Here is a 14488-nt window from a genome sequence, read left to right as displayed (position 1 = left end):
AAGATAAATATTGAAACAAAATTAGCTATCTTGTATGAGTAATAGCCTAAACACAAATGAGGGAAAAAAAACCTGTCACAGAAGCAACAAAATAGTATTGAGAAACATAAGAAATGCGAGGGATCTTAAGTGGCAATGTGACATATGATAAAGATACCATTTCAAAAATGTAGTGAGGTAGTGGAGAACAGGACATGTTTATTGCAGTGAAATTATTCTGTAGGATATTGTAATGGTGGATATGTCATTATACATTTGTCAAAACCTGTAACATGTACAACACAGACTGAACCCTAATGTAAACTATGAAAGTTAATAATATGTAACAATATTGGGGGTTAGGCACAGTGGCTCATCCCTGTTATCCCAGCACTTTGGGAGGTTGAGACAGATGCATCACTTGAGGCCAGAATTTTAAGACCAGCCTGGCCAACATAGCAAAACCCTGTCTCCACTAAAAACACAAAAATTAGCTGGACATGGAAGTACACACCTGTAATCCCAGCTTCTTGGGAGGCTGAGGCATGAGAATCACTTGAACCCAGGAGGCAGAGGTTGCAGTGAGCAGAGATTGTGCCACTTGCACTCCAGCCTGGGCAACAGAATGAGACTGTGTCTCAAACAAACAAAAAAGTAACAATATTGACTCATCAATTGTAACAAATATACCACACTAATGCAATATGTTAATGACAGGGATAACTGTGTGTAGAGAAGGTGGTGAGGGAATAAATATCAAGGCTGTACTTTCTGTTCTCAATTTTTCTTTTTTGAGATAGGGTCTTGCTGTGTCTGCCAGGCTGATAGTGGTGCAATCTCAGCTCATTGCAGCCTCCAACACCTGGGCTCAAGTGATCCTTCCACCCCTCCTCCCAAGTAGCTAGGATCACAGGCATGTGCTACCATGCCTGGCTAATTTTTTATTTTTTGTAGACACGAGGTCTCACTGTGTTGCCCAGGATGGTCTCCAACTCCTGTTTTAAAGCAATCTTACCTACCACCTTGGCCTCCCAAAATACAGGGATTACAGGAGTGAGCTCTCACACCTGGCTCAAATTTTCTGTGAAACCAACACTGCTCTTAAAAAAGAAAGTCTATTAAGCCGGGAGTGGTGGCTGACACCTGCTCACTTTGGAAGGCTGAGGCAGGTAGATCATGAGGTCGGGAGATCAAGACCATCCTGGCCAACATGGTGAAACCCCGTCTCTACTAAAATACATACAATTAGCCAGGCATGGTGGTGTACGCCTGTAGTCCCAGCTATTCAAGAGACTGAGGCAGAGAAATTGCTTGAACCCAGGAGGCGGAGGTTTCAGTGAGCCGATATGATGCAACTGTGCTCCAGCCTGGCAATAGAGCAAGACTCCATCTCAAAAAAAAAAAAAAAAAAAAAAAAGTCTATTAAATAATGTGGTAAGAGATCAGATAATCGAAAATGATATTGAGATAACTTAATCATTTAGGGAAAACATTAGACTCCTCACTCATAATGTAATCCCTCTTCCCCTGGGAGGGTAAGTACTGAGAAGGAAGTTTCAGTCTCCATTCATCACATGTGGAAAAGTAAATATAGGATAAACAAGAATGCAGCAGAGGTCACTGATAACACATAGTCAGGCCTTCTGGCTCATTATTCTTTCCTAGGTCTGCTCCAAAAGTGGGACATCGCTCATTGGGGCAGGCTTGCCCGTCTGGCAGGAGAGAACTGTTCCTGCTCATTAGCTGCTCTGCCTCAGACTTCGTAGGTAAGTTTAGTTGAGGGGAGAAAGAACATAAAGCCCAATTTAATGCTCCAGTCAATGTCCTCTAGTTTGTCTTCATGATTAATTTATCTGTCTTTTGTGTTTACTGCTCAATTGTTTAGAACTAGTAGTGAAGGGTCCTCAAATCTGTATGCATTGATACTCAAGGCATCATAGAGAAACACAGAAACTTTGGTGCTGCTTTAATGCCTGCAAGATTTGGGGGCTTTTACAGGAAGAATCCTTTGGTGCTAGGAAAGGCTCATCTCCGAAAAGGCAGACATTTTGGGCATCTGTTGGTACCGTGACCTTTTGCTCTCTATCAAGTTTGCCAGATAGGATTACAAAAGGCAGCTAGGTCCACGTAAGTGCTAAAGCACTGTATGAGGATTTAGCTTTTAATCATATGTGCTGTCATTAGTAGGAGGCATGCAATCAACTGCCCCACATTCTATTCTTTGTCATATCCCAAGGAGGAGACTGAGGAATGATTAACTTTTAGATTTATGTGGCTTGTCAGCAAGGTTCTGAAATCACTCCCTCCCAGCATGATATCAAATTGGCATTGGGTATAAATCCCTGAGCAGATTGTAGATTCAACTATAGCTGGGTGGTAGATTTAAATTACTAAAAATATAAAGGGGAATGGGGCCCTTATTATATGGGGTAAATAATCTTCTTGGATTAGTTACTAGAAAGCCTCAATAAAGCCATAATAAACCCAAAGGCTAAGAAACATTAAAAAGACTTCTCTAGAAATCACATTTGTCAGAAAAGCAAAGAAAAACAGAAGTGAACTTAAACACATAAACAATTAGAATCAGGCAAGCAGGATATGAAAGAAAAACAAAGGAAGATACCTAGACTAAGCAGAAGGAAAAGGGGGACTGCTTTCCTTAAGGGAACCATATGCCAAGTGAGGCCAGACAGCTTTGAAAAGGAAAAGAGATTTGGGCATAAGTGCCCTTTAAGAGATGGTACTAAGAAAGAAAAAAGCTATTTTTGTTGTTACTTATTCAAGGAAGCTGTTATGGACCAAACAGGAACATAGGAAGAGAAGTAAGAATTCAGGAGTAGATTAAAATGGTTCTCTCAGAAAGGCCTGGATCAGCACTTTGAAAGCCAAGGCATGTGGATCACCTGAGGTCAGGAGTTCAAGACCAGCCTGGCCAACATGGCAAAACCCTGACTCTACTAAAAATACAAAAATTAGCTGGGTATGGTGGTGCATGCCTGTAATAGCAGCTACTCAGGAAGCTGAGGCAGGAATATCACTTGAACCCCGGAGGCAGAGGCTGCAGTGAGCCAAGACTGTGCCACTGCACTCCAGCCTGGATCACAGAGACAGACTTGATCTTAAAAAACAAAAACAAACAAACAATTAAGAGAAAATTAGAGGACTTCCTTGAAGAATAAGACAACTATAATTACAGTTAAGTTCAGACAGATTTGAAAAGGAGAAAGATGAGCAGGAGTCTTTCTTGCATTATTAAGTAATTTCCAAGGTGATATTGCTGGGAAGACAGGTTGGCATTTGCTATATGGCATATGGTATACAGCGAAACTGGGAAGTTTGTGGACTACGGGAGAGTACTAGATCACATTAAAGGAAGACAAACAACCCAAAAGTAGTCCAGTTCTAAGTTAGATGCTGGACATTCCCACAATTAGAATTACTACTGAAAGTAGTGAAGGCTGGCAGTAACTGAACTAATTCTGACTACATGGGCTCTCTTATTTTCCACTAGGGGAAGCTCTGTAAAAAAGGCATTAGAGAAATAAGTATGCAAGCAAAACAAACACCAAAATCATAAGGAAAAGAAAAAGAAAGGTACTTTATTCTAAACATGTCAGTTACCTGATATAGAAAGGAAAAGATCCAACTTAAGCAGGTTAACAAGTCAGCTGAGGCTGTGTGAAAGGAACAGATGTACCACAGAGGAAAATGCAACACTAGAGACATAACCCATTTTGACACAAGCAGGTGACAGAAAGGAGCATGTCTGCTGCTGTGTTTGCAAGGCATAGAAGACTCAAATACTGAGGAAAAGCAAGGTTTAAAAGTGCAGGATGGACATTTAAACCTTGCTTTTAATTAAGCTTTAAATGTGCAAGATGGACAATAGGGAAAGAAGGGAAACTCTATGATACCTGGTAGCTGAGTATTATAACCCTGGTAAATTTCTAACAACTGTCCAAGAAAAAGAATGAGTCCTATGCCAGAGAAGCATCATTATACGTTGAGGAAATCTCTTCTATAGATGGTAAACAGTGCCGCTATAAGCCTCTTGATGGAAGATTCCTCCCAACTGAGTTTAGTCCTAGTCTGTAGATTATAGAAAGCCGATTCAGACTGGCAAGCCAAAAGCCTAGATTGTCATATTTTCTTTGAAAACCCTCTGTTCCCCAGAAACCAAAGTTTACATTCTGTTTTTGGCCGGGAAAAATAATGTGGGTTAGGATTGTATAAATAATATGTCAACATCTGGGCTGTTTGGTATAGAGATGAGAGATCTTCTTGTATCAATGCTACGGATGTACTGACATATTGAAAAAGTGTGGCATCAACTACCTTGAAATTGGAGAAATTCAGCTTTGGAGGTGCTAAGCTAACTAAATCCATTCCAATGGAAGACAGCCCACATTGCAGCTGCTGAAGAAGCTACCCTGACTGTACCCAAACACTCAAGCAAATGCTTTTTGGCTGACTAAACTGAACAGTGTAAGAAATCAGAGTGAGCACATATTTGGAATTCAATTGCCTTTCATTTTAATTTAGAGGAAGAGCATAGATGTTGGAATTTAATCATGAGGGGGCTCACAACAGTCATATTTGGAATAATTTATGTCGTGAGTACAGAATTATAAGGAGTGCTTCAGGCCATCATTTGGTTCACCACAGAACATCTAGAGAGCTCTGAATGACACCTTGGCTTAGAAAACTTTGAGATGGGAAACAGAAGTGAACTACCAGCCTATAACATCTCAAGGCCTAGTGTTAATAGTTATTTACCCATTTCAAAGCTTTCTTGGGTAAAAATTCAAATAACTGCTTAAGCTGGTCTTGGAGGATACAAAAAAAAACCAGTTTTTGGTAGAGGAGAGCGGCCACATAAGCATTTAAGATAGAACGAAGCATTCCCTGAGCTAGTAAGAAAATAGGCCAAAAGACAAGGCATCTTGGAGAAAAGAACCCAGAGCTACTTGGTCCAGCTACTTTGTGTTGGAGGTTTAGTGTGGGACTTTGGTGCCTGAATTCTATCATTCAGCCTACTGAGATTCTCAACTCGGAGTTTACATAAGGAAGGATCAATGACCAAATGAGACATAACAAGATGCACTTTTGACTGAAGGGCAAGTACTTGTTAATCTCCCATATGCAGTCTTCTCTCATAAAACAAAGTTGGAAAATGAGGCTTTGCTTGATAAGCCAACTTTAAATTGCCCCTACATATACCAGTAATCTAAATCTTAGAATCTGCATATTCATATGTTCTACAGGAGAAAAATGAAAGAGATGGCTTGGCCCAAACCCAGCTTATGGAGTCCATCTGAACACATACCTTACTTGTCCTACTCAACAGATGGGAGTCCTTAAATACAACAAGGTAGGCTGGGTACCGTGGCTTACGCCTGTAATCCCAGCACTTTGGGAGGCCGAGGTGGGTAGATCACTTGAGGTTGGGAGTTCGAGACCTCAGCCTGACCAAGACGGAGAAATCTCATCTCTACTAAAAATAAAAAAAATTAGCCGAGTATGGTGGTGTAGGCCTGTAATCCCAGCTAGTTGGGAGGCTGAGGCAGGAGAATCACTTGAACCCAGGAGGCTGAGGTTGCAGTGAGCTGAGATCACACCATTGCCCTCCAGCCTGGGCAACAAGAGTGAAACACTGTCTCCAAAACAAAACAAAACAAAACAAAAAAACAAAGTAGCTCTCAACAGAGTAACTTTACCATTAATAAAACAGCAGTGTCGACCGGGCGCAGTGGCTCACACCTGTAATCCCCAGCACTCTGGGAGGGCGAGGGGGGTGGATCACATGTTCAGGAGATCGATACCATCCTGGCCAACATGGTAAAACCCCATCTCTAATAAATACAAAAAAATTAGCTGGGCATGGTGGTGGGTGCCTGTAATCCCAACGATATGGGAGGCTGAGACAGGGGAATCACTTGAACCTGGGAGGCAGAGGTTGAAGTGAGCCAAGATCGTACCACTGCCCTCCAGCCTGAGTGACACAGCAAGACTCCATCTCAGAAAACAAACAAACAAAAAAAGACACAGATCTCAGACCTCCTTACCTAAGGTTCTAGTTGAAGAACAGATAATAAAATAAATTAAAAACAAACAAACAAAAAACAGCACTGTCTTCAGTTTTAACTTGATTAGATTATCAGCACCCCTCTTTCACTGGACAAAGTGAGAAGGTGAGATAGATATGAGCTCAAGATGCCTCATTTCCTTTCAGCTTTTTATAGTAGCACTTTTCAAGTTTCTTTTTTATGTAGCAGAATCCATTCTCAAATAAGCTAATTTGATACAATTTATATAGACAGAATGGTCTCTCTGTAGCAAGAATTAACAGCCTGGCAACCAAGAAATTTAAGAGGCTCCCTTCAATATTACACTTAATGATTCATTTACAAAAATTTTGCTTCTAATCTCACCAATTAATTAGTCTTTCTGCTAATGAGTTCTGTTACAGAGATATGGAGACCCAAGAGAAAAATGATTCAACCAAGTGATAGAAAAATGTTTCCATAGGATTGAAAATTAAGACTGTGACCTGCTTGGGGAATCGCTTGTACGGGGGAGAGGGAAGCTACAGTGAGCGGAGATCATGCCACTGCACTCCAGCCTGGGTGAAGGAGCAAGACTCCGTCTCAGGGGGAAAAAAAAAAAAAAGGATCTGTCTATATTCGCCTCCTCATTTTTGCCTCCTCTTCAGGTAAAAAGAATAAAAGATAGGGCTTTGAAGGCTTGCTTCACATTAAACATAAGTTCATGACAACCTCAAAAGAATCTTTAAAATACTGACAGCCATAATACCATCTCTGTTCTTCGCAAAGACTACTTTCTTCAACCTCTGGCTTCGCTTTCTTCCTCCATTTTAGCACATGATCTCATTTTCCTATTTTTTCAGAGAAAAGAGAAATCTCTGGATTGAAACTCCTTCATTCTTCTGATTCCAAACACACCTACTATCAATTCCCTCCTTCTTCCCACTTCTTACTGAAGTGTGGTGAACTGCTCCCCCACCCATCTGAGATTAACCACGTTTGCTTTGAATCTCATCTCAGGAATTATCTATTAATTACTCTGTCTCATATATATTCAACCTCTGTATCTCTTTTTCCCACTAGTTTTTAAGGACACCTGTATCTTTCCCATTTAAACAAATAAATCCCAGCAACCTTCATTTGACTCCCTCTCCCTTCAAAGCCCAATTTCTCAAAAATGCTGCCTGAATTTCCTCATATTCTACTCACTTCAGCTCGCATCAATCTGACTCCCATTTGCCTCCCCGTCAAAATAAGTCTCATTACAGTCAAAATACCACTCTTGTTATGTCCTATAGGTATTTTTAGTTTTAATCTTATTCTGACCTTTTATCAGCTTCAACATTTGCAATACTCCTTCTGAACACAGTGCCATACACCATTTGGCCATCCTGACTTCCTGTAATCTTCCACCTGAAACAATTTCTTCCCAATTTTTCAAAACTCTTATTTTTCTCCTACTCTTTTGGTGATTCCTTTGTTATCTCCTTCATAGGCCCATTCCCTATCCTTTATCCTGGACTTTTGACTCTTCACAGCTTCAAGTAAGAAGTTATCTTCTACACGCAGAAAATGAACAAATGTATACATCTAACTCAAAACTTTCCAGACCTGTCAACTTGTCATATATACTTCAGTGTCCCAATGGCATCACACACTAAACACATTTAAAACACAAATTATAATCCTTTCCCCAAGGCCTTGATCCTTTTCCAATAACTCCTTTCTCAGTGAATGTGACATCATGCATTTAGTAATGCATTCCATAATCCTAGAGATCATAAGTGACACCTTATACTAAATCCCTCAACATCCAATCAAGTACCAGCATCACAACACAAATAGCTAACACTTATTGAGATGTTACTTGTTATTAGGTCCTATTTTAAGTTATTTTAATTTGGTTATCTAAATTAGTTATCACAACTACATATAGTAGTTATCATCACCAAGTCCTGTTGATTTTATTATCTTTTTTTTTTTTTTTTTGAGACGGAGTTTCGCTCTTGTTACCCAGGCTGGAGTGCAATGGCGCGATCTCGGCTCACCGCAACCTCCGCCTCCTGGGTTCAGGCAATTCTCCTGCCTCAGCCTCCTGAGTAGCTGGAATTATAGGCATGCACCACCATGCCCAGCTAATTTTTTTTTGTATTTTTTAGTAGAGACGGGGTTTCACCATGTTGACCAGGATGGTCTCGATCTCTTGACCTTGTGATCCACCCGCCTCAGCCTCCCAAAGTGCTGGGATTACAGGCTTGAGCCACCACACCCGGCTATTATCTTTTTAATCACCTTTTCTTCATTGATGTTGCTTGTGGCTGCCACTGTTATCACCTCAGTCCAAAGGACCATCATGTCTCACTGGGCTACAACTTCCTATTTGGTCTGCCAGCAACCACTGTGAAAACTCTTTAATTCATTCACCACAGAGTAGTAAGTGGTTTTTTTTTTGGACACGGAGTCTCACTCTACCTCCAGGTTGAAGTGCAAATGGCACAATCTCAGCTCACTGTAACCTCTGTCTCCCGGGTTTAAGTGATTCTCCTGCCTCAGTCTCCTGAGTAGCTGGGTCCACAGGCATGTGCCACCACGCCTGGCTAAGTTTTTATATGCTTAGTAGAGATGGGGTTTCACCATGTTGGCCAGCCTGGTCTCAAACTCCTGACCTTAAGTAATCCACCTGCCTCAGCTTCCAAACGTGCTGGGATTACAGGTGTGAACCACTGAGCCAGGCCTAGTAACCTTTATTAAAGAGAAAAACACCCCACCTCTACAAACATGCATGCACACACAGATTTTAGAATAAAGGCAAAATCTCCTAAGGACTTATGAAGCTATGCATGGGAAGCTCCCTAGCTACTTCGCCAGTTTCATCATGAACCATCATCCTCTTTATGTTCTGTGCTCCAGTTACACTGACCTTTAATCAGCCTCAAACTTGCCATTCTATAATAAAGTCTGCAACTCAGAGCCTCTGAATATGTTGTTCTCTCTACTTGAGATACTCTTCCCTTTTCTCTCTACCTACTTAATACTCTTCCCTTTTCTCTCTACTTAATTAACACCTGCTCTTATTTCAGCTTTCAACGACCACTTCCTTAGAGAAAACTTCCTGATGGTCAAATTACCCACACACATGCCCTTGTTGTACCATATCATACTCTGTGTAATACCTACCACTGTTGCAATGTTACCTTTATTTATGTGATTACTTGACTAATGTGCTGCTTTTCTACTAGACTATAAATCACATGAGGATAGAGATTATCAGGGTTTGCTTATCATTGCAACCCCAGTATCTAGCAAAATGTTTAGCATACGGTGGGTTCTCAATAAGTATTCATTTCAATGAATGAGCTTGGAAGCCAAACTGAACTAAGGGAATAAACAGATAATAAGAAAATGTAGTGAATTTACCTAACTTTTGATTTTAATGGGGGGAGAGAAGTATTTAGAGGGATATGTTGAAATTAAGAATGGGTTTGCTGGTTGGTTGGTTCAAAAGCTGGAGAGGCTAAAACAAGCTTAAATGCTAATAGCAAGAATCCAGCAAAGAAGAAAAGTTAAAAGATTCTCAACAAAGATGGAATAACCAACAGTATAATACTTCTAAGAAGTCTGGCATCCAGGAAGCCAAAGCCTAGGTAGAACTACTGGCCTTAGAAAAAGAAGAAGCATCTCCATTGTCGCAGGATAAGAAGAGAAAAGGCAAAGTGTCAAAATAGTTTACAGATCTGGTGGTAGAAAGTGAAAAGGTAGATAGTTCTAATTACTTCTATTTATCTAAAATGTCAAAAGAGGAGTGATCTGCTGAAAGTAAGAATCTAGAGAAAGGACTCAAACTGGAGGAAAATAGTAAAACAAAAAGTAAGATTGCTCACCGGGACTGATAATCTAGTTGAAATTAGTGGCCAAGTACTTACTTGGCAGAAGTTGCCCACTAATAAGAGATTTTCCAGCTGTGCTTGGAACCTTGCACAAAGAAGGTAAACAGTCATCAATATTGAAGTTTGCCAAATGGACAGGAAAAAGGGACAGAGGATCAAGAAAGCTGGGGCACTGGAGAGACAGTGGAGTGACAATAGCTTCTAAGTTGGACAGACAGAAAAAGAAAATAGAGAAGAGTAAAGTACAGGAAAAACAATAGGAAGGTTTGGATGACTGGAGTTGTCAATGGAAGAGAATTAAATGAGACAAAGCACGTAAAACACTCTGCAGAGTGACTGAAACACAGTTACAAGTGCTCAAGAAGTCTTATTATTAACAAGGGTTTAACACTGAAGGTTTAGATTATTCATAAGAGAACCTAAATATGACATGTAGTAATTTACAGTCAGACATGTCAGACAGATGAGAATACAGAAGCAAAGTCATTTTAGCTGGCAAGTGAGCCCAGTTAACTGCCCAGTATCTAATCGTCAAATCAGCTTTGTGGTTCTCTCACATAACTCTCAATAAGGACTTTAACATAAGCTTCCAAGTTCCAATTATGCTTTAATACATTTAATGTGGGGAAACTACAAACTATGGTGTACTCAGGAAGCTTTTAAAACATCTGCCTCCAATGTGAAGGGACTCCTGCACTTCATTAACACAAAAGAAGAGTATGGCAACAGCAATGTGCACGTGCAATAGCAATTGTGGCCCAGCCTGCCTTGTAAATCCTCTATTTCACACATCATGTAATAACATTAATCTAAACAAAAAGTTAAAGAAAGAAATGAAAAGGCATTCAACTCAATTAAATAAAATGCTCCTATACGCCCATTTATAATGGCTAAAGTGATAAAACGGACATCATCAAGTGATGGCAAGAATGCGAAGTAAAAGCCTCTGTCACACACAGCTGGCAGAAATGTAACGTGATACAATCACTTTGGAAAACTACATAACAATATCTTTTAAAGCTGAATGTGGTATAGCTTATGATTCAAAAATTCCCATTTGGTTATTTTCCAACACAAATATTAATACATATGAATACCAAGAGGTAGGTACAAGTGTACAAAAATGTTCAAAGTAGTACTAGTCTTAAAAGTCCCAAACTAGAAATAACCCAAATGTCCATAATGATAGAATGGATAAATTGTGATATATTCATACAATGGGATACTATATATCACAAAGATGAAGTAGTGCTACACACAGTGCAGATGAATCTCACAAACAATGTTGGCTTTAAGAAATCAAAACACAAGAGTTTATGCCATATGATTACATTTATGTCAGTTCAAAAACAGGAAAAACAAATCTATGGTTACAGAAGTTAAAATAATTGTTACCACTGCGGGGTTGGTGACTGAGCAGGGGGTCCTCTGTTGTACTGATCATGTCCTAGTCTTGTTGGTGGGATGTGCACTCTGAAATAATTGAGCTGTACATTTATGACTTGTTCCCTCTTATATATATCCCATACTTCATTGGAGAGTTTAAAAACAAAAGGCTAGAAATGACAAAAACTATGCAGCAAAAGGCTTTAGAAGAAGCAGAGGCTGCTGGTTCTGCAGGATCCCCTTTGCCTCTATGTAGAGAATTGGCCACTATGCTACAGACAGATGAAATGACCTATATCACGTTATCTAAAATAACTAAATGAAATAATGAGAGAGCAGGGATTGGAAGTGAGGTATGCTAATCTCACAGTGTTCTCAAATTCTTGAAGGAATGTTTCTGTATGTATACAGAGGGGTCCTTGTCATCTAAGTACTCATTATTCTGATCCTTAAAGCAGTGAGATTGTAAAGGGATGCAAAAGTTGTCATAAAACAAAAACATTTACTAAAGAACAAGAGCAGTTAAAAAAAAATTAAAAATAAATAAAGAACAAGAACACGTATAAAGTTAGTCCTCACTTAGGCATTCCTCCTCTGGCTCAGACCAGCCACTGTTTCTGCCAATTCCCGTCAACTGCCCTTGTCAGTCATTCTTGGTGAATTCTTTCCTGTGTTATGATGTTAAACAGTACAATACAATATAACTATAATGTAAGTCAATTACAAAGTGAAACTGCACAAGATGCATGATTCCATGAAGTTGATAAAGTGCTATTGGAGAACTGTTTGAATCACAAACGAAACCACTGACAAAAAGAGAACCTGGCAGATTAAGGTCAGTTAATCACTGCGGAGGAGATCCCTGGTTATTTACCAAGTAACTACTTTTTCCTTCCTACTCAGTAACAGAATCCTGATTTTTCGGTAACCGTGTTTCTATTTTAACAGTAAATAAATGATGTTAATATACTCCAAAGCTAAGAAATGTGAGTCAATTTTTAAATCCGAAGATCTAAGTAGACAGTCTCAGACAATCCTCTCCTCCTCAAGTAAATATTTGCTGCTGCAATCCTATCTATTTAGGGATTGAGGCAATGCTTTACAATGCTATGATCTGCAAATGAAAACATCTATTTGAGGGAGTGGGAGGGAATCTAATGAGTCTTCAACAAGTTTGAGCACTGCTAAACTATGTTCCACTACCATTACAGGCAGACAATAGCCAAATGAACCAGCAATTTGAAGTTTGTGGTATTGTAGACTAAAAAAAGGTTTACAAGAAAGGAACATGAATTTGAAAATAGATACATGAAAGTAAGTTACAGAAATTAAAGAATTCAGACATTCACAGTACTTCAGCACAAAGGCCAGGAAAGATTTAAAAGCATTTCTATAGAGTGCACTGGTGCACTGTAGCAAGAGCTGGCGAACAAAGACAAGATCCCTGCAGTCAGCGTTTGCTAATACAAACCAAAAGCTAATAACTTCATAAAAATCTTAAATTCCTCTACTGTTGTCCATATTCCCAGCAGAACCACTAGACAAAGCAAACTAGGTTTTGCAGTTACACAAACTCACATCCTGCTTTGTCCTCTTCAAACAGGATCCCAGTCAACAAAATCCAGACATTCCCATAAATCTCCTTAGTTGTGTCTTATCTATAAATAAATCTTACAGAAAAGAAAAAAAAGTGACTTTTCATGCTTATTGGTACAGTAGATTTACGGAATTAAAAAAAAAAAAAGCCTCTTTAGTTCACCTTCGCCAGCGTTAAAATCCGTTCTTTTCATAACCCACCTTTCGCCGATGTGCTGCAGACTTTCATGAATGCACCACACATCAAAGACAGAACAGAGAGCTCTTCTTCATAAAAAGAGGCCCACAGTGCCCTTAGAAGATGGCACGGTATTTATGGATAGCTGCTTCTGCTCTAAATTAACACGTACAGGAGGACTCGTCTTCAACGAGCTCCACCGGGGAACACAGGAGGGGGCTGGGATCCTCAATTAAGAGCGGCTGATTTAAGGCCAGCGACTCTCCTCCCTTCCCGGGCTTTGCCAATGGGCTTCTTTACACAAGATCTCACGACACCTTAAAACGACTCGCCCGTGGAAGGATCCTCGCCTCACAAAGAGATAGCTAGGGCAGAGCTGTTACACAACCCATACCCGACGGCGAAAGGCAGCCCGAGGAGGCCCCCAGGAGTCTGACTTGGGAGCGACATCCTCGACAGACCAGGAGCCACTTCGGCTCGAGAATTGTCTGACGCGCCCCTCCACCAACTGCGGACTCCCTCGCCGCGAAAATGGAAGGAGGGGGCGAGAACAGAGGAAGAGGGGCGCGATCCACAGGGCGCGGGGTTCGGTCTCGGGAGTCAGGGGGTCGGAGCCCCGGACCACCTCCCACCGTCGTTCGTCACTCCCACAGAGGCGGTACCTGTTTCCGCATGTTATTCATGACGCCCATGAAACCCGCCAACAATTTAGCTTCTTCCCGAGCAGCAAGTTTCTTCTCGGTCTTCTTCTTGCTGCTCTTCTCCACCCCAGAGGCTGCCATCCTCCCTCAGCTCGATTCACGCCCGGGGCTCGCCGGGCAGGGCGAGCGGTCGCACTCTCTGGGCACTCCGGGGATCCTGTCGACCAAACAAGGCGATCGGGACTGCGGCTGCAGCGCTCAGTTCTGGAACGGGCGGCGGTGGCGGCTCGACCACTGCCGAAAGACAAGGCCCAGCGGCCACCTCAGGAGCGCTCAGGGAGCGACGCTGCCAGCTGGGCTGCGTCCCCCAGCAGAACCCGAACCGGTCGAGGAGCCTGCGCACTTCGCGGAAGGAGGCGGGGGCGCTTTGAAGGGCAGGGGCGCGGTCTGGCACGTCACAGTCTTGCGCCGCTCGGAGCAACGCGACTGCAGGCACAGGTGCGGCCGGTTCCTTTGTCGCTGTCAGGCGCTCGGTGAATTTTGCCTGGGAGCTGGTCGGAGGTTGCGCCTGCCCTTCTGTGTGCCCAAGGCAGATTTCCAGGTTTCGGTTATGTGATTCTCTTTTTTTTTGATAATTGGGCAGTGGGACATGCAAAGGTGTCTCCCATCAGTGTAAGGATTCTTGGGAATAGGGACGGTGTTCTGTGCGGTATCTGAGCCTGGTGTATGGTAGGCGCTCGGAAAATACTAAGTGGTGAAAGGATATTACTGCAAGTT

General features: G+C 41.4%; 1 protein-coding gene across 4 annotated transcripts in view; it reads right to left on the bottom strand.

Moving 5' to 3' along the window:
* The window catches only part of KLHL7 (kelch like family member 7), a 70088-nt gene extending 55975 nt beyond the window's left edge, over positions 1-14113 (bottom strand). The window contains exons 1-2 of one of the 4 annotated variants that reach the window (XM_010345670.3): positions 13733-13821; positions 12875-12966 (exon numbers count right to left, since the gene is read on the bottom strand). Coding sequence is in view for 2 of the 4 variants with exons in the window: in XM_003935114.4 (XP_003935163.1) it covers positions 13733-13852 (120 nt within the window). In the remaining 2 variants the exon portion in view is untranslated. Of the gene's footprint in view, positions 1-2238; positions 8030-12874; positions 12967-13093; positions 13687-13732 lie in introns of those variants that run through there. The other 3 variants (XM_003935114.4, XM_003935116.4, XM_074379610.1) reach the window with 3 other exon arrangements.
* Between the last annotated feature and the right edge of the window lie 375 nt (positions 14114-14488).

The sequence above is a fragment of the Saimiri boliviensis genome, chromosome 10 (assembly GCF_048565385.1).
Source record: "Saimiri boliviensis isolate mSaiBol1 chromosome 10, mSaiBol1.pri, whole genome shotgun sequence".
Lineage (NCBI taxonomy): Eukaryota > Metazoa > Chordata > Mammalia > Primates > Cebidae > Saimiri > Saimiri boliviensis.
This window is presented reverse-complemented; position numbering and strand designations above follow the sequence as displayed.